This window comes from Leuciscus leuciscus (genome assembly GCF_965113295.1).
Source record: "Leuciscus leuciscus genome assembly, chromosome: 4".
In the NCBI taxonomy this organism is placed as follows: domain Eukaryota; kingdom Metazoa; phylum Chordata; class Actinopteri; order Cypriniformes; family Leuciscidae; genus Leuciscus; species Leuciscus leuciscus.
In genome coordinates this window covers 38,408,497-38,428,830 of record NC_138728.1, presented here as the reverse complement: position 1 = coordinate 38,428,830, position 20,334 = coordinate 38,408,497, and the positions used below count along the sequence as shown (strand labels likewise).

The following is a 20,334-nucleotide window of genomic DNA, read 5'->3' as shown; positions in this document are numbered from 1 at the left end:
TGCTCCTAAGAAGAGTCAATTATAGCTCAAGAATTGCTCAAAGTAAAAAAATATCATACTTTATGATGTTAGTTTTAATTAAAAAAAAGAATAAAAAAAATTAAATCAAGGAAATTTCTCTGGCATTTCTTTCTTTTTGCTGTATCAAAAACGTACCGAACCGAACCGCGACACAAGTGTATCGTATCGAACCGAACCGTAAAATTTGTGAACCATTACACCCCTAATATATATATATATATATATATCTCAGTGGCGGCTGCTGGTCTTTCAAAGAGGGGAAGCTAATTTTCGGCCTACATCATAAAAATTGTCTATTTATTTAAACGTAAATTCTACGTTCCTTTTCAGGAAAATGCTCTGTGACCCTGTCGTACCAACTAGCCGTCTTTTCCAGTGACTTGACCAGTGTCCTTTCAATGGCCAGCAGAGTTAAATATAATTGTATAAATGTAATAATATAATAAAGGTATAAATAATAATATAATATAGTATAGTATAATACTACTACTACTACAATTTTTTATTTTTTTTATAATGATTTTTTAATTATTGCTACTAATAATAAAAAGATATAAGTAATAATATAATAAAGGTAAAAATGTGTAATTGTTTGAAATGTATTATGAAAATTGGCAAGCAATTTCAACACGCAAATACCAAGAAATAGTTTGCAGCAGTTTGTCTTTCGACTACACTTGCAAAATCCGTCATGGTACTGAGCTCAAATAGCTTCAGCGTCAGTGACTTTTTATTGTATGAAATCGCTGTCAATCAAGAGGAGATGCAGTATTTCGACAGACCCTCCAATCATCACGCAGAAGCCCGGAGTCCAGTCCAGCCCACTCCTCATTCACTCCCAGAGACGCTGAGCGTCCGCGGGCGGGACATAATCGCAGCATTTATCCAATGACCGTCTAGTTTCGAAGCACTGAAAAAACTGTTCAAAGCTGCCCCACTGAAGTCAATGGATGCTGGGCTTCAACAGGGAAATGCACTGTGACTCTACGGGAATGTATGAGAAGGAAATCGAGTCAGCCGACCTGCTATATGTAACTGATTCTGAACAAGCTCGTCTTTGAGATGAACGTTTTCTAACGCATTTTTAGTCAATAAAATGTTAACACAATAGTACATATTTGACCATTCATTTTTTTTACATTATAGGGGAGGCCGAGCTTCCCTAACAGTCTTAAAGAAATCCCCACTGATATATATATAACCCAGCATTTTTTTGAGTGTACAGTAATCTATTACAAATTTCAAACACACACATTTTACCTCATTAATACAGGTTCATATGTTAATGATTCTTCATGGTTTTCATCTTAAATCATACACTGAAGGTTCAGAATTATTGTAATCACATTCTGCAAACCTCTTGTTCTCTTAAGGGAAACAGCAGGAAACCACTGAAAGTGTTGTAGTTATTCTGGTCATCATATATCCTCCTGCCAGACCAAAGTCTCACATAGACAACATCTCCAACCTCCAGGATCAACACAACTCCATTCGAGGAGTGAAACACATTCTGAGCTTGATGAGCATATGCCGAAACCACACGCTCTCCATTCTTATAAATGTATGCAGCTGATACAGTTGGGCCATGACCATGTACAGAGATTCTGAACATGTACGCTCCTTTCAGTGGGGCTGTGAAAACACCTAAATCAAATAACAAGAGGTACAGAATCAGCTGTTTCCTGTATGATCGCTTTATTATCAAGCACACTGTGTAATAGTTTTCGTTGTGAACTATATAATAGTGTTCGTGTAAACGTTGTCAAAACAATCCCCATTATCACGGATTCGTGGAAACTACTTTAAACGCTGTATTCTGCTGCCTGGCCAGTAGGTGGCAACATCACTTTGTAAAGAAACACCACGCACCTATAGACTGATCACGTATTACGCATGACATCACTGTTTACACAAATTCATGTTTTTGTTGTTTACACAGAGACGATAATAGTATTGTTTCCAAAAACTTGCACTTTGAAGCCCAAATTCAAACGTTTGCATTTTCAGTCCCCCAATGAATGAACGTGTGAATGAACGGCCAAAGCGCATAAACCTGAATCACATACAAATCTTTACGTGTTTAATTGAAACTGGTGTCGTGTAAACAGCCCCTAATTCTCTAATACACATTACACAACTGCAGAGAGGTCTGAATGGAGCAGAAGGGTTTTCATTATTATAAACTGAGTTTTATGACTCATGTCATTGATCATTACCTGTAATTGGGTTGTAGGCGTTCCCTATGTTTGTGAAGACGTTCCTGTAGGTTAGTGTGATTTCAGTGGTAAAAGGACCAATATATCCACTGCCAGATTGCATCAGTGCAGCTGAAAAAGCTATTTCTCTGTCTGTTATTGAAAAACATAAGCAATATTGTGATGTATTACTCTATTACACTGAGAATGTACAGGTGAAACTCGAAAAATTAGAATATCATATATATATTTAGTATAACTATATACATATGCATGATTATACTTTTCAGATGGCTGACATTTCTGTATTTAAAAACCTTTTTTTTATTGTTTTCATGTAATATTCTAATTTTCTGAGATTTTGAATTTGGGGTTTTCATAAGCTGTAAGCCATTATCATCAAAATTATAACTTTTGCAGATATTCTAATTTTTCGAGTTTCACCTGTATAGACTGAATTTAACATCGTTCAAGCACACTTTCACCTCTATTTTCCTTTCTCAACTCCACTTGACCCAGAGTAAGATTTGATATTTCTGTGAAGGAATAAAGATTCTGTTAAATGACATTTACACTGTTTATTGTAATAGATAACACAATTTACACAATATACATTCAATTTTACACTAACATTTACACTATGCAATGTATTGCATTGGTGTTTTACTTTGAGGATCATTGATAAAAGAATGAATGTTTTGGTGAGGTACCATCATTTTTCTTGTTCATCTCATCCCTCAGTCGCGTCTCTAAAGCTCTGATGTTTGTTTTCTGCTCTGTAACGGTGGCGGTCAGTTCTCTGATGTTCACTTTCTGCTCTGTAACTGTGGCGGTCAGTTCTCTGATGTTCACTTTCTGCTCTGTAACGGTGGCGGTCAGTTCTCTGATGTTCACTTTCTGCTCTGTAACGGTGGCGGTCAGTTCTCTCAGCGCTGCATGGATGTAGTTTTGTTGGCTGTCAGTTGAAGCTTCATCTCTCAAAGTGTCTGTTTGAGGTGGATTCTGTCTTCCGTCCTCAGATCTGAGCTGTTGACTGATCTCATTCTCATTGAGTCCTCCATCTACCTGATGCTGTACGACACACACAAAGGTTTCCAACAGCAGCAGTAAACATACTAAACCCTTCATTCTTCACTGATGTTTGTTTCCAGCTCTTGCTCTTCATCCTCACAGTCTCTCATGTTCCTTTTATAGTGTCCGGATTCACTGTTTTTTGTACTTTATCTGTATTACTTTAGATAAAGAAGTAGTTCAAGTTAATTGTTAATCATAATAAAAGGGATGTTCCGGGTTCAGTAGATGTTTATCTCTATTCACAACATTTGTGGCACTATGTTGATCTCAACAGAAAATAACTTTGACTCATATATATATATATATATTTTAAAATTATAATTATTTTATTTTTGTTATAAGATCAGCGGAGGGATAATCACAGCAGCACACACCTCCGGTCGTTGAATGGTTAAAATCTCACACTTTAATAATATTTATCCTAACAAAATAAAAAAGGCTGTGACTGTGAGGAAATTACCTCAAAAATGTACATCGATATGCAAGTTTGAGTGACAGTGATTATCCTGACCTCTGGTATATTTCTGACCTCTGATATAGATGGTCACATGATAGGTTTATCAGATTTATGTTGACAAAATGTTGCTGATGGAGTTTAATTCACAAAATTCCTTTAAATGTTTCCCCCCACATGCAACAACATCCTATATTAACAGAAGTAGAACTGAATAAATGCATGGATTAATAAATACAAAAAGGTAGTTTGAGGACAAAATCAATTTCATTCTTTCCTTGATGCTACTATACAACATATACATATCATTTGAATGACATGTATTACATGTATAAAACATTAAATGTAATTATTAACCTGATTTACAGCTTTTCATGTACAAGAATGGCCTAGATTTTGGGTTTCCCAGTAACTGGTTTACAATAACTTGTTTTATGGTACAGTAATGTGAGCTGTTGTTTTGTGGTGTGAACTTTGATCTTAACACCTTTAACCTTATTATTTATTATTACACGGCTCTGTGGAATACTTGATTCTGATTGGTCAATCGCACCATCCAGCGGTAAGTTATTCCCAGATAACAATTGCTCAAAACAGAAACACAGGCATTCACCACAGCATTTACCTATATGGGACAGTATGAAAATTTTCATATCACGATTATAGTGACTAAAATTATCATGATTATCAATATTATCACGGTTTTGTTCAAACGAGATGAAAGTGTTCAAAAAGAACTGATGCTCACACTAAAAACAGTTTAATATTTGAAAATCAACAAACAACAAATAAAACAAGCAGATTATAAGCAAGATTATAATCTTGCACTTTTTTAAGCAAGATTATATTCTGTGGCATTTACTTCCTTATAATGACCGTCGTCAATAGCAACGCATTATAACACAGCGCATATCCATGTATAGCAACAACGGACGCACTCTCTCGTTTCATTCAAATACAACTTGCCGTCTTGCTTCTCCGTTTTTTGGACGATTGTTTTGTACGCTGTACAAAATGGATTTATAAACAGGTAAGATTTAAAACATTAATCTCAGTTCAATATGTCCCCGTAATTATGTGGTAAAAAAAAAAAATGTTTGAACTTGATTGTTTGTCTTTGGCTCAAAGCCACTTGCCCCCTATTTGTAGTGAACAACATCCTCGATTAAGTTTTCACTCAGGACTTTTGTAAAAGCCAAAATATGACCACACCTCAGATTTGGTCCTCTCAAAAGGCTGAAAAATCTCCCGACTCCCGAGCATGGTCACTGCCTTCCGCCATTCCTTCTCAAATAAAAGAAAACCAACATTGCGCGCTGCTCCTGTGTCAGACTGTTGCTGGCTGAACAGGATTTAGAGTGAGTTATTAAAATCGCGATAATCAAACACGGTTTTAATGATAATAACATTTTTAACGATAATACTAACCGTCAGTACATTTTATCGTGGTTTATAGTGAAACCGGTAATCGTCCCATCCCTAATATGTGACACCCTCACACCAATCCACTGCATTCACTACAAGTAAACACCACACGTGCGCCCACTGCCCCTCCAGTGCCACCGCCTGGGAAAACCTAAAAAGAACAAATACAAACACATTTAAACAAACAGCTCAGCAATCCTTCATTCTCATGAACACCATGCTATGTCATTACTTCCCAACAAAATGTCTAGTCAAAAAGAGGGACTCACTCAACATATGCTGAGGACACTTAAAACACAATTTCCAGTGAGTTCAAAGACTCATTAAAACACCATATTAGATAAAAAAAAACAGTAGAAAACAAAACTCTAAATTAGACAGATAACAGTCGGTGCCAGAGTCCTACAATAAAAATGCACAAGTTAGTACATTTCTAAAACAAAACAATGAAATACCAACTATCGATACGGCTAATACCTGGTTTTAGTAGCTCATGCTATCCACTGATATATTAGTCATCAGCCCCGTTCCTGAAACATCAAAATGCTGCAACAAACAAGGAACATAACATTACGCTTAGAAAACAATAAACAAAACCACAAAAGCAGTTTCTACCTTGCCTTAGCAGCTTGAGTTATGCACTGCAATAATCATCAGCTCGCTCCTGAACGATCTAAGAGCTCAGCTTCCCATTCACCTTCTACTTTTCTGATCGTTAACTGTCTCCCTTTAAATTAGTTCTTTCACTTGGTCTAATTTGTGTGACAATTATTAATCCTAGCACCCTTACTGGTCATGCCTCACACAATTCTTCCCCAGGTCTCAGTGTCCCCCTACCTACCACATAGACTAAAAACACATCTCTTTGACCCAGCATACACATAACACATTATAGACTTCTATAATTCAATGTTAGGCTGCATAGATTAGGTTAGCCGGAATCGGGAACACTTCCCATAAATTCTGATGTACTCGTTACATCATAAGAAGAATGGCGTCTATGCTAATATTAGTCTCTCTGTTTATCCCGAGGTTTACCGCAGTCCGCCGGATCCAGTCCGTATCCAGATCTGATGAAGGACCTGCGCCTGGACACGATGATAACACAGTCCTGAAGTGTCAACTAGTCTCTCCCCTGTGAAGGGCTCCTTCCGTTCCCTTTACCTCTGTTCAAATAAAACGTTGTCAAAATTATTCCAGTTCACATGGATACGCGGAAGCAACAAAACAAATTGTATTATGAATTTTTAAGGCCAGACAAGTAATTTGGTGAGGTCAATTTGTAAAGAAAGACTACACGCCTGCGCACATATATATTCGAACGCGCATACCTATAGACTAAACACGCAATATGCATGTGTTCTCTCTGTTACTTAAATTTCCTATTATCACTGTAGCTATTTTGAAACAATCTATATTGTTAAAAGCGCTGTAAATGAACTTGACTTGACTTAATTATCTGAAAGTGTTTCAAATGAGCTTGTTAATGAAAATCTGCTTGTGTATTACAGGTGCTGTGAGAGAGTCATGCCTCCCGTGCCGCCACTGATGACGACATTGTAGAGCATGCAAAACGGTGGTTCAGCCTGGCATCAGAAAGAGGAAACTCAAGGAGCCGTCCCACTGGCAGCATCCTGACCCAACAGAAGCCTGTTTTGAAATGTGTTCGTTTTAATTTAGTAAAATGTTTTTCATTAAATAAAACAATGTTCTTGGTACAATTTATGATTGCATTTCATTTTTTACTGAGCTGTTTTTATAGTTTTATTTTTACTGGTTAAAAAGAATGAATTTAGATGTTCATGTTTTTATTGATTTCATATTTTACTAATATTAATAGAGCAATCTAATGTTGGTCAGATAGATTTAAAATATTTCTGTAGCTAGTTTGGACAGATTACTAGTTTTGAATGAGGGACCTGGAAGGTAACCAGACTGAATGACCCACTAAATTAAAGGGATAGATATATATATAAATAGATAGATAGATAGATAGATAGACAGAATGATAAAGTACAACAGAACACTAGATAGATAAGAAATATATAGATGGATAGAGAGATGGATATAGGACAACAGAGCGATACAGACAGATAGATAGAGATAGAACAACAGATAAATAAGAAATATTAGATATAGAACAACATAACAATAGATAAATAGATGCAGAGTGATAGAGATAGAACATCAGAACAATAGATAGATATGCAGTAAATATAGATTAGAAATAGATAGAGAGATAGAACAACAGAACAATATATAGATATACAGTTTAAATAGATTAGAAATATATATATAAACACACAAACAAACAAAAAAAAATCAACATTTTATTTGGTCCGGACCTAAGTAAGTGAACTAGCGGACTTTCCTGCTGTGAATACACCCTTAAAATCTGTTTTCAAACACAACACTTATTCCTTCACTATCCAACTTGTTACCATACTACACTTTATTTTACTTATTTTTAAGCAGATGAAAAATGTACAGATAATTACAAATGTCTTTAATATTATTATTATTATTATAGTTTATTTAGAAAGGGACAGATACAAAAAACAGAGAGAAACTTAACAGTCATCTGATGTATGTATCATAGAGTTTTTTGTCTCTAGTAGGGCTTTTAGTTAAACATAAAAATGCAGACTAACATTATTATAAATGAGATAGAGATCAAATTAAATGAAATACAATGAAAAGAGGAAAATTGTTCTTGAATTAGCCACATTTGTTTTTTGTTTTTTTGTTTTTTTTATTTGAAGGTGGGTAATGTTGGAATACATTTCAACTGGTCTGGTAAAGAATTCCATAATTTTGCCCCTTTTACTGAAAAGGCAGTTGTTCTACGGAAAGGGACACTACAATTGCATTTTAATGCTGTTCGGGTGGTGGGTCTGGTAACACTTTGCTGTCTTGTTATTGTTTTGCAAAGGGGTGGGGGAGCAGCGTTATTTAGGCATTTGCAGACCAATTTAACAAGGTGTAGGAATATAAAATTAGCAAAACTTAAAATCTTATATTTGCTTAAAATTTGGCAATGATGGTACCTTATTCTCTTCTTGTCCAGGATATTCAAGGCTCAGTTTGTCTTTAATATTGTCAGTGGTTTACAAGTGTAACTAAACCAACTTGACATTCAACAGTTAAAGCAATCTACTGGAATTTTTTTAATATGTGAACATATCAACATCAACAATATGCTAGGAGTTCCAAATACCATAGATAAACAAGTATAAAAAGGTATAAAATATAAATATCATATATATGGCTCTACAACCCTACAGTTATAAGCTGTAATGTTTCATATTTCACCTGTTCTCCCATCTTGATTCTAATACTTTCTTTGTTACAGATTTCAAATCTATCTGCAGCAGTCCACAGATTAGACGCCGCCAGCAAACCAGTCACTGCTTTTGGAGCTGAATGCGAATTAAAGACATGCAGCATAGCAGACAGCACAGGCACAATCAAAATGTCCTTGTAGAACAAACACATTCACCTTATTGAAGTCAACTGTTCATACAATTTCACCAACCCTACAACCCGAATCTACAACAGTACCCTTCATCTGACAACAACTCCACAAACCAAAATAACTCTGTTGCAAACCCCCATTGCTTTCACTCCTCCACACACCAGTCAGAAACAACAACCTTTACTAGAACAGATCACAGGAGAGGTTTAAGGTGCTGTGATAAACCTATCCAAGAGGTGCCCTAAATGCAATACTGCACAACAAGTACATTTGAAACAAACTTTTCACCGCTGTCAAGTCTGCAAAATAAACAGAAAAGCAACTAGCTATGTCAGCACATGCAGCGGACTGCCGACTTTCAAAACACCCGTCGAAACAGTTGAGCTAACCTGGAGAAGATTTTCTTATTCCCGAAAATACTAGTTAAAGGTGCTAAAGGTACTTTATTGCCTGTGTGTGAAGGGGTTGTAATCTCACATTAAAATGATCCACTTTGCGGGTTTTGCTATTACCTCGGAAAGCAAGTATTCTTATTTTTATGTGAAGGTGCCGGGTCGGATTTACCGCGAAAACCTGCACGCGCGCTCCCGAGCCTCTCGCCTCGTCTAGCCTACTGACTTTGCACTCAACAGTGACGACACTGCAACTTACGACATGGACTTATGACTTATGCAACTTATGACATGTCTGATAACACTAAGAAATGACCTGCTCCCAGCACAACACAGACTCCAACACAAACTCAACATATTGATAAAAAACAAACAAAAATTTTTTTTCTGCTGAAGCTCGTAAGGCCAGACGTGAATCGGATGAACTTTGGGTGAAAAAACACAGCTCAACATCGGCAGGGCATTTGAATCATGGAGAAACCTTATCTACAAACCTAGAATGTACATTTCCTGAAGAAAATGTGAAGTGGTGCTTGCAGTGGCAAAATTCGGCACGGTTGATAGGGTTCCATACTTATCATGGTACGAGCATGGAGCATTAGTTCAACGTCAAGCTGATAAAAGTAGCCTATTATTGTAACGTTGCAGTGGGAGTTTACCTTAGTTTCCAGCATATTGTGTGATGCTTTCTCCGGTGTGTTGCGTCTCAGTCTGGAAGGTACCCACAGTGCTCGCTCATAAATTCGAGCATGCGCTTGTAAAATTATTGGTTGCAATCTGAAACATCACCGCTAGAGGTCGCTGAAAACTACATACAGCACCTTTAAAGGAACCGTATGTAAGAAATGTATTTCAATTAATCATAAAATGGCTCTGATATGTCACTAGACATTAAGAAATCTTTAATTTCAAATACTTATATCCAGGGCTTGACATTAACTTTTTTCCTCACTAGCCAATGTGGCTAGTGGTTTTCCAAAGTTACTAGCCACACAGCATTTTTACTAGCCACATTTTTGTTGTTGTGAAATTACCTGATAAAAGTGGACTATGGCGTGCTAAAATTTACTTGAACTAGATTTACAACCCTTTTAAATGTAAAACCATTGTTACATCCACCCAAATCAAGACTACATAAATATATAACAATACAGGTCATTATCATTAGCTCTGATAAGGTTGTGTGTAAAGCTCCTTTTTTAAAATAAAACCATGTATTATGTATTATATGTTGCCACATTGATCCACCGGCATACGACATAACTCAAGCAGGGCAGCTAGCTGTCTCTTCGATTCTTTGTTGTCGGTCACTAGCGACAATACTCATTAGGGCTGTCAAAATTGCTCAAAAATGACCTTCGAATATTCCCTCTAAAAAAACACATAGCTTATCTTCGAACTATTCGAACATCTGGTTGCACATTTTGTCAATGACGCGCATTACGTCAATAACAGGACAAATTAATACAAAGAGACATAACTACTTGTATAGGTAGTTTATTTAAGTTTAAACATATTTGACAACGTATTACCTACACGAAAACAAGTAAATCAACTAATGGCCAAGACCGCAGACCTCACTCACTCTCGCTCGCTCACTCGCAGGCACTCTTTCTCTCTCTCTTGCCCTCCCTCAAGCTGCGTTCACACCAAACGCGAATAGAGCGTCTGGCGCGAGTGTAAAGACGCGTTTACGCGTTTCTGGAGGTCTTGCGGCATGAATGAGGCATCACGCGCTCTGTGCAGTTTAAATGAACAACAACAATAAGCAAATGTTGAGTGCTGATCAAGAGTCTTGTGCAAGCAATTTAAGGTCGCGACTCTTATATAGCAGGCTTCATTCAGTGATTGAAACAAATATTATTAACATTAATTGAAGTTTTACAGTAGAACCGACATTGAACGCTCCGAGCGAGCTGTGCTGTGGTAAACATGGAACTTTTCCTTGACATGAAACGGTAAATAATCAAACCAGTGGAAGCCTGCAGTGCATGAAACTGCTGTATCTACCTTATTCATGCAATATCTATTCAGTCAGTACAGTAGCCTACACTTCAGAAATGTTTGTTTAACGTTAAATAAAATGATCCCTCAGGCAGCGCGCCCACTCGCAAAGCAGACAGCCGCGCCTCTGCTACCGCGGGCGTTTTTCCACATTCGAATATTAATTTTCACCTTCGAAATTCTGTTTTTTAAAACTATTCGAATATATATTCGAATTTAGAATATACGTTGACAGCCCTATGGGATTTGTAGTGTCGTAGTGTCACACTTATTTCAGATGCCTTTTGAAAAGACTACAATTATTCAACCCGCCAAAGTGGCTAGTTGGAGTGACTGTGTTACCCGCCACGAGCAAAATCCACCCGCATTTGGCGGGTTGGCGGGTGTTAATGTCAAGCCCTGCTTATATCACTGACAACAGTAGTCCGGCCAGGATATTGTCATAAAAGTGAAGTTGCAGCCCTCAACTGATGTTGATGTTAGGCAAGGCAAGGCAAGGCAAGGCAAGGCAAGTTTATTTATATAGCACATTTCATACACAGTGGCAATTCAAAGTGCTTTACATAGAAGAAATTAAAATAATAAAAAGAATAAGAATAATTAAAACAGTTTATACAGATAAAAATAAAATACAGTACAGTTCAAACAGTCGGACGAACATTGGCACAGTGCTCATTCATTAAATGCATAGCTAAACAGATGTGTTTTGAGTCTGGATTTGAATGTGACTACTGTAGGAGCACATCTGATCTCCTCTGGAAGCTGGTTCCAGCTGCGGCTGGCATAATAGCTAAAAGCGGACTCGCCATGCTTTGAGTGAACCCTTGGTATTTCTAGCTGATATGATCCTAGTGATCTGAGTGATCTGTTGGGTTTATATTCAGTGAGCATATCTGCAATGTATTGAGGTCCTAGGCCATTGAATGATTTATATACCAGTAATAATACTTTAAAATCAATCCTAAATGTAACTGGGAGCCAGTGTAAAGACCTGAGGACTGGTGTGATATGTTCATATTTTCTGGTTCTGCTCAGAATCCTGGCGGCAGCGTTCTGTATGAGCTGCAACTGTCTTATGGTCTTTTTGGGAAGGCCAGTGAGGAGTCCATTACAGTAATCCACCCTGCTGGTGATGAAAGCATGAACAAGTTTCTCTAAGTCTTGTCTGGAAACAAAGCATCTAATTCTTGCAATATTTTTCAGATGATAGTATGCTGATTTAGTTATTGCTTTGACATGACTACTGAAACTAAGGTCTGACTCTAGTGTCACACCAAGATTCCTGACTTGATTTTTAGTTGTTTGACCCCTAGAGTGAAGGTATGCATTCACCTTGAGAACTTCATCTTTGTTTCCAAACGCAATGACTTCAGTTTTGTCTTTGTTTAATTGAAGAAAGTTTTGACACATCCAACTGTTGACTTCATCAATGCATTGGCACAGGGAGTCAATGGGGTTGTAATCATTAGGCGATAGGGCTAAGTAAATCTGTGTGTCGTCTGCATAGCTGTGGTAAGCAATTTGGTTCTTTCTCATTATTTGGCTCATTGGAAGCATGTACAGGTTGAACAGGAGTGGCGCAAGAATTGAGCCTTGAGGGACTCCGCATGTCATGGATGTCCACTCAGACTTATGGTCTCCTATACTCACATAATAACCTCTCCCATCTAAGTATGACCTGAACCATTTTAGGACTATCCCAGAAAGCCCCACCCAGTTTTCCAGCCTGTCAAGAAGTATGTTATGATCGACAGTGTCAAATGCAGCACTGAGGTCGAGTAGCACCAGCACTGATAATTTGCCTGAATCAGTATTTAAGCGAATATCATTTATTATCTTAATGAGCGCTGTCTCTGTGCTGTGATGTGGTCGGAAACCAGATTGAAAATTGTCAAAGTATCCATTCGAGCATAAGAATTTATTCAGCTGATTGAAGACAACTTTTTCAATGATCTTGCCTATGAAAGGAAGATTTGAGATCGGTCTATAGTTGCTTAATATGGTCTTATCCAGACTGTTCTTTTTCAGGAGGGGCTTGACAACTGCAGTTTTCAGGGAGTTTGGAAAACTCCCAGTGAGAAGTGAGGTATTTACCACGTCTAGAAGATCTGCTTCTAAACTGTTAAACACACTTTTGAAAAATGATGTGGGAAGTGTGTCAAGAGCACATGTTGATGTTTTAAGGTGCTTTACGGTTTCTTCCAAAATTTGGCCATCAATTTCTTTGAAGTCAGACATAGTAACTACTTTCTCAGGTGGTTTGATCTGTCTGACCTCAGTGCAACTCAAGGATGTGCTGATCACCTTTCTGATATTATTGATTTTCTCAGAGAAGAAAGAGGCAAACTCACTGCACTTGTTGTCTGATAGCATTTCACTGGGAATCTGGTTTGGCGGGTTTGTCAGTCTCTCTACAGTAGCAAAAAGAGTGCGTGTGTTGTTTAAATTACTGTTTATAATATTTGAGAAGAAAGTCTGTCTAGCTTTGCCCAGTTCCATATTGAAAGCATGTAGGCTGTCTTTGTAGATGTTATAATGGACTACAAGTTTTGTCTTCCGCCACATGCGCTCTGATTTTCTGCATTGTCTTTTCATATTTTGCACTGCTGTTGAGTTTCTCCAAGGTGCTTTTTGTTTGCCAATCTTCTTCCTGGCTTTCACAGGAGCAATATCATCAATTACACTTTTAACTTTTGAGTTAAAAGAATCAAGGAGAAAATCAACAGAGTCTGCAGATATGCTTGGTGTTAAGGATATAGCCTTCATAAATAGTACACTAGTGTTCTCATTTAAGCATCTCTTCTTGACAGACACAGATCTAGCTTCAATGGCAGGAGAGATCAGTATATCAAAGAAAATACAGAAATGATCAGACAGTGCTACATCCTTAATAACAATCGATGAAATGTTTAGACCCTTACTGATGAGTAAATCTAGAGTGTGTCCACGATTGTGTGTGGGTCCATGAACATGTTGAGTCAGATCAAAAGTTTTTAAAACAGTATTGATTTCTTTTGCCATTTTGGTTTCTGCACTATCTATGTGGATGTTTAAATCTCCAGCAATGGCAAAACAGTCAAACTCTGATGTAATTGTCGATACTAGTTCTGTAAAGTCCTCAGCAAAGGCTGGAGAGTATTTTGGTGGCCTGTAAATAATGATAAGTAAAATGCGTGGAGCACCTTTTAACACAATACCCAGATATTCGAAAGAAGGGTAATTCCCAAATGATTTTTGCTTACATTGATAGATATCTTTAAAAAGAGCAGCTAGACCCCCACCTCTCTTAACAGCTCTGCAGACACTCATAAAAGTAAAGTTAGGAGGGGCTGCTTCATTGAGGATTGTTGCACTGTAGCTGTCTTCTAGCCAGGTTTCATTTAGAAGCATAAAATCCAGATTGTTTGTGGTTATTAAGTCGTTGACTAGAAGTGATTTATTTTTAAGTGAGCGGATGTTTAAGAGTCCTAACTTCACAGTCTTACTTTTCCCCACAGCAATATTAGTTTGATGTGTAAGAGGCACCAGATTAGTTAGGTTTGCTGTACGGCTATTGAAGGCCTTAGACTTTCTATCTTGTAATAGAACAGCAATAGAGGAAGATACAGGCACACTGGGTTCCCGCTTGTTCTGTAAACATTTGAGAAAGTTTCTGTTTTCAAAACGGGGACCCGACACACATCACTGAGAGCTGGTATCAGTTGTTTTTGGTTCACCTCGAGCAGATGGAGGAGGGTGTGGGCCCTGACATTGTGTTAGAGACCGAAGAGTTCTCACAGGAGGGATAGGGCGAGCTGAGCCCGCAGGCTTTGCTGCAGGTTTCGAAGCTGGGGTTAATGGTGCTGGTCTTTTTTTGGTAGGTAACTGGGGGCTCGCAGCAAAAGAGTGGGATAGTCTGGTTCCAGCATGCACCAGTTCTTCCATTTTCTGTGAGAAGCACAGAAGGGGCGAGGCTGGAGAGAGGGAGAGAGTGTCTGATGAAAGGGACTGTTGCTCTGCTGTTATCAGAGGCTGTGATATGCTGTCCTGGCTTCCCTGGCTGTTTTCCAGGAAGTCGTCCTTGGGTGTTGAATCTTCAAGCAGTTCTGATATGTCACAGTCTGTCTGTGGTGAGCTCTGTGTGCAGGGCTCAGCTGATATTGTGTCCGTGAGCAGAGGTTGTTGTGGCGGAGTGGTGTTATCATATCCATTTTGCTGCTGAAGTGAAGTCCCGTGGTCATTCATACTGTGTCCAGGTGTGTGTGTGCCGTTCAGATTGAGTGGATAGGCACAAACTGCAGAAGGATGATTGAGGGAGAAGTAGATATTGTCCTTTAACACTCTTGAACCAAGTTTGTTTGGGTGATGGCCATCCCGATGAAAAAGTTGTCTCTGACTCCAGAAAAGATTGAAATTGTCAATAAAGTTCACTCCTTTTATATTGCAGGTTTTTTGCAGCCATGTATTTAGCCCAAGCAGCCGTGAAAACCTGTTTGTTCCTCTTGCTAGGAGTGGTCCACTGATGAATGTTTGAACTTTCAGTCTTTCAAGTGTTTCAAAAAGATCAATGAAATCCTTTTTAAGGAGTTCTGACTGCTCTTTATGAATATCATTCTTCCCCACATGTATGATGAGTCGATTTGCAGTCTTATGTTTCATTAGAATGTTCTGAAGTTCCCTGTTTACATCAGAAGTTGTTGCTTGTGGAAGGCAGCATGTAGTTGTATCCCTGCCGCTAATGTTTCTGATTATGGAGTCCCCCACTATCAGAGTCCTGGGCCCGGCTGCGCTCTGAGCTGAGTGCCGCTGTCTGCTCGACCTTGAGCGCCAGTTAGCACCAGTGTTAGCTACTGGCCCATTCAGTCTGTGTTCGATCACATTCAACACATTTGGGGATTCCTCATTTACATTCATTAGCACTTCAAATCTGTTCTCAAGATGTATAGGCAGTGGTAGGAGACCAGTGTTTGCAATCCTTGTCAGAGCTGTATCTGGGGTAGAGGATGCTACTGTGGCAATATGTGATGCTCGTGACAGTCTGATGTCTCGAGTGCCTTTGGGTCTCCCTCCCTGTGTGTGTCATCGATTAGTAAGTCGATCGGCTTGTTTCTCTACCTGTCGAGGAGCACTAGTTTCATGGGACTCACCAGTATGCTGAGGGTGTCCATGACGAAGCTCTGTTGTGTGCTCCGTCTGGTTTGGTGGTCCCGTAAGTAACTTTGTTTCAAGAACTGCAATCCTTTGTAAAAGTCTGTGGCAGTTAGTGCAGCAAGTAGATTCCAGAAGAGGCATTTTCTCTTATCCTTGTAGGCAGTTGTGTTTTCCTTTCCCGGAATGTAAGCTGGTCGGGTAAAAGAATTCTCAGTTTTTGTAGTAATCCAAACTTTGTCGTATGAGCACTGTGCTGATTTGCTGAAGTTAAAATTAGGTGATAAAAGGAAATAAAATAAAAAAATAAAAAAAAATAAAAAAATAGGAGATAAAATGTAAAAGCGATAGAGCAAAGCGCGGAGCAGTAAGCGAGAGCGTCCGGACAGCTGAGCAGGAAGTCAGAAATACCTTAAAAACAGTGATTTGCATGGTGGAACAAGCAATGCTAAATAGAAATATATTATCTATATCTTTGTTTTATTATTTTATTCGATTTAACTAATTGTTAACTCAACAAATTTAACTTAAAGAGCTGGGGTGGATTTCCCGATAACGTTGTCCCTTAGCGCGCCATGAAGACTCTTAAAGAGCACCTATTATGGCATTTAAAATGTTCCTAATATTGTTTTAGAAGTCCCCAACAACAGTTTTGCATGCATGCAATGACAAAAAAGACTTTAGTTTTCTTATAATATGCATTTATTTTTACCTGTTTTGACCGCGATTCTCAAATGATTCGTTTAGTGAATCACTTTTCAAAACCCCGCCTTTACGTGACGCTAATCTGTGGTGATTGGTCCGATGATGTTAGCAGTGTTTACAGAGATAATACTTATTGTTTAACACGGAGTACAATGATGCTTTTATCAATTAAATTGTGTTATAATAATGATTATAGTCCACTGCTTTGTAGTTTGTAGTAAAACATTTAAAATGAGATAAGGAATTTAATGTTATGTTAGCGAGCATAGCCCAGAGTTCATATTGTAAAAGCACAATCAGTCTTTGTTTGCGTTAGCCCGAGGCATAAACATAACGTTTAAAAAAAAAAAAAAAAAAAATGCAGTTATGAGGTATTACTCTATTCTTTAAGACAACTCCTAAAACAACGACAAACACTTCACATATCTCAATACAATTATCATTGAAGACCTAGAAGCTACACGGTGCTTGCACAACAAACCAAATAATTATTAAGCATGCTACATAAAACATAAAAGCAACACTTATTAATAACACTTACAGGTTGTGATACGGAGGAGGAAGTTGATGCAAATACACTTAGAACTGAACCTTCCTTCAATATCAGCCGGCTCGCGAATCCAAGTTTGATTGCATTTAAGTTGGTAAAGCAATCGTCTTCAAAATGGCGAGAACAAAGCACAAGGCTCGGACTATACTTCTGTGGTATAGTTGCATATATAAATTGTAGCCACTGATAGTCTTCAAATGCTTCAGAACACAGCGTCTCATCGCCGTGATGTTTTCAACATTGTTTTCAAGTTTTCCCTGGCCTTGGAGCGCAATAAGTGGGCGTATCGTATTCAAATGACTTGACAAGTTGACGTCATCTAGTCAGAGAAAAAGCTTCGGTCTTCTAACGATTCATAAAAATGACTCAGAGTCGACTCTTACTTTTGAAAGACAATAACTTTATATACGGTGCACTTTCATATTTCAAACTTTGCAGGATGTTTTTGTTCACTTAGATCTATGTTACACACTACATGAAAGGTAAATTTCAAAATTCCATAATAGGTGCCCTTTAAGGTATAACTTAACTAAAGGTATACCATTTCAAGGCGTGTTCCCCGAACCATACCTTAGGAAGCTGCTTAATACCTTCTTACGTGCGACGTTATCCGGTGCTGTCCGTGGCGATGCTGCTGAATTGGTTTATATCGATGGCTGATAGTTTTGGCAGATGCAGTTTCAACCTAAGAACAAATTTCATCGTTGAGACTGCAAAATGCTACAGAAAACGGATATGTACAAGGCAACTGCCACTGCACATGTCACTGTTTTTGGAGATTAAAGGAGATCTTGACAATCAACAATTCTGTCCTGAAAAAATGTGTGGATTTCTTTGAGGGTGAAAACTCTCTTGGCAGAACAGCTGAAATGGTTGAATGATTTTATCACAATAGTCTCCACATCTGTTTGCAGTGCATTGCTGGCATGTTTAACGGCATTGTGTATAATGTGAGCTGGGCAGTTTGCGGGCAGGATCTTGCTGTTGTTTTTTTTTAGATTTTGGTAAATGGAGTGTTTTCTGCCGTAATTCACTGCCGCATTGTCAGCCGATTATGCCGAGATGTTATGGATGCTGAGTTTGTGTCAGTAAGGTGTCAGTGCATTTGCATCTCTCGGCTGCCTGTTCAAAGACTCTGTTCTGGATGCCCTGCTCAGGAGTCCAGAATCTCACAGAGATCGGGAATGTTTTCACATTGCCTTTATTAGAGGCATCTGTTGAAATGGAAAAGAATATGTCTTTTGACTCAAGATACTGGGAGAAGTCAGATGCGAGGGGTGCCAGGACGTTTGTGACCAGTGCTTCAGCTTTTGTGCGATCGCAGGTGACGAGTTTAGCTATAGCCGAATCAGAGTACAGTTATGGTGTTAACTTCATCGCACAGTCAAGCAATCTGTATGATTGTTGGTGGGCCACACAGTGGAACACGGAGGTCAGCTCAGCAGCAGCTATTTTATTATACATGGAATCATCCTGCTTCTTAAAGAAGGACGAGACCAACGTGCTGGTCTGTACTATCGCGGTGTTGGTACAGTGTAGTTTGCTGCTAGCATGCAGCCTAACATCTGCCTCCCCTCCGTGAGAAACACCAAACTCTTTCCTACACACTTTGCAGAACGCTTTACTTTCATCGCTTAAGGCTGTGGCAATCCATGGATACTTCCCCACCCACTCCTCCCGGTACCTGCAGAGGCGGTTTTGCTTTTTAGCAGCGTGTTGGGGTTCCGGTACACCAGCCATGCCAACGGAATGAATGAAAATTAGCTTATCAATGCATATCTTAATTCGCGTCTAGCCGCCTACGGTATTTTTTTAGAACTTCAAAAAAAGAAACAAAAAAGATTCTGCAGCCAATGAGCAGCCGGTGGGGGCTGGTTGCAGGACGACTCAACCTCCGCAGACAGTTTTTAATGTTTATCATAACTACTCAAGATTTTGCTTTAGTATAATTTTCGGGACAATTAGGGCCAGATTCAGGATTCGGGACAATCGTGGTAGTGTTATGAATTGGAAGACTCAGTAGGATCCATTTGCAGTTTTTAATGAAGGAACGTCAAAACAGGCAAGGGTCAGGCAACAGCAAAACAGGGTGATCAGAGAACAGACACAGAGAGTAGTCAGGTCACAGGCAGAAGTTCAGGGCAGGCAGCAAGAGACAATAATCCAAGATCAATCCAAGTCGAGACAGGCAGCAAACAGACAGAAACAAGATAACAATCCAAGGTCAATAAACAGAACAGTAGAATAGGGGAAAACGCTCAGTGATTACAGTCCGTGGCAATGCAATACTTCGCCGTGATCTTCTGTTTGAGTGTGGTTTATATGGAGTGTCTGAATGAGATGCAGGTGAGTGCGCAATCAGTCCCAGGTATGAAGCATTATGGGAATTGTAGTTTTGTGAAGTGATCAGTCTGGTGTGGAGTGCCCTCTGGTGACTCTCAGAGGCACTCCAGTTGGTGATCGTTACAGGTAGATGGTATGGTATGGTATTCTGGGTTCTATGGGTTCTATGGGTCCACTTTTTTATGCGTCCACTTACAAGCGAAAAAAAAACATTGTGTTTTTGTAAAATAAAGAAAACAAACAGGGTGTGCTTTCTGCCTGTCCGTCTCGGTGAACTTTTTTTTTGGAGCACGTCTCTAAACTGAAACAAAACTCAGTGAATACTATTCACCCAGGCATGAGCAATATATCTTTATAATCATTCAAGTGTGTACTTTTAAATTATCTAATTCAAAACTAAATCAAATATTCTCTGTTTATGTAATCTGTATGAAAAGAGAGAGATATCAGTCGTTCTCATCTCAGATAATTATTTTTAATGTGATCCCGCCCACTGAGAGCGCGCGCTATTCAAACGCAAATGCTCTGAGGCAATCCATGCAAACTGTGAACGCCCCCACATCAGCTCG

General features: G+C 38.7%; 1 protein-coding gene across 1 annotated transcript; it reads right to left on the bottom strand.

The window, feature by feature from the left end:
- Positions 1-733: 733 nt before the first annotated feature.
- LOC309496394 (uncharacterized protein) lies at positions 734-19,162 on the bottom strand (the record flags this gene model as incomplete). The annotated part of the gene is made up of 7 exons (XM_082166388.1): positions 734-1,665; positions 2,238-2,369; positions 2,702-2,752; positions 2,927-3,281; positions 5,246-5,320; positions 18,557-18,636; positions 18,805-19,162. The coding sequence occupies 7 exons, from the start codon at positions 19,160-19,162 to the stop codon at positions 1,364-1,366; spliced, it is 1,353 nt and encodes a 450-aa protein (XP_082022514.1). The 3' UTR covers positions 734-1,363.
- Between the last annotated feature and the right edge of the window lie 1,172 nt (positions 19,163-20,334).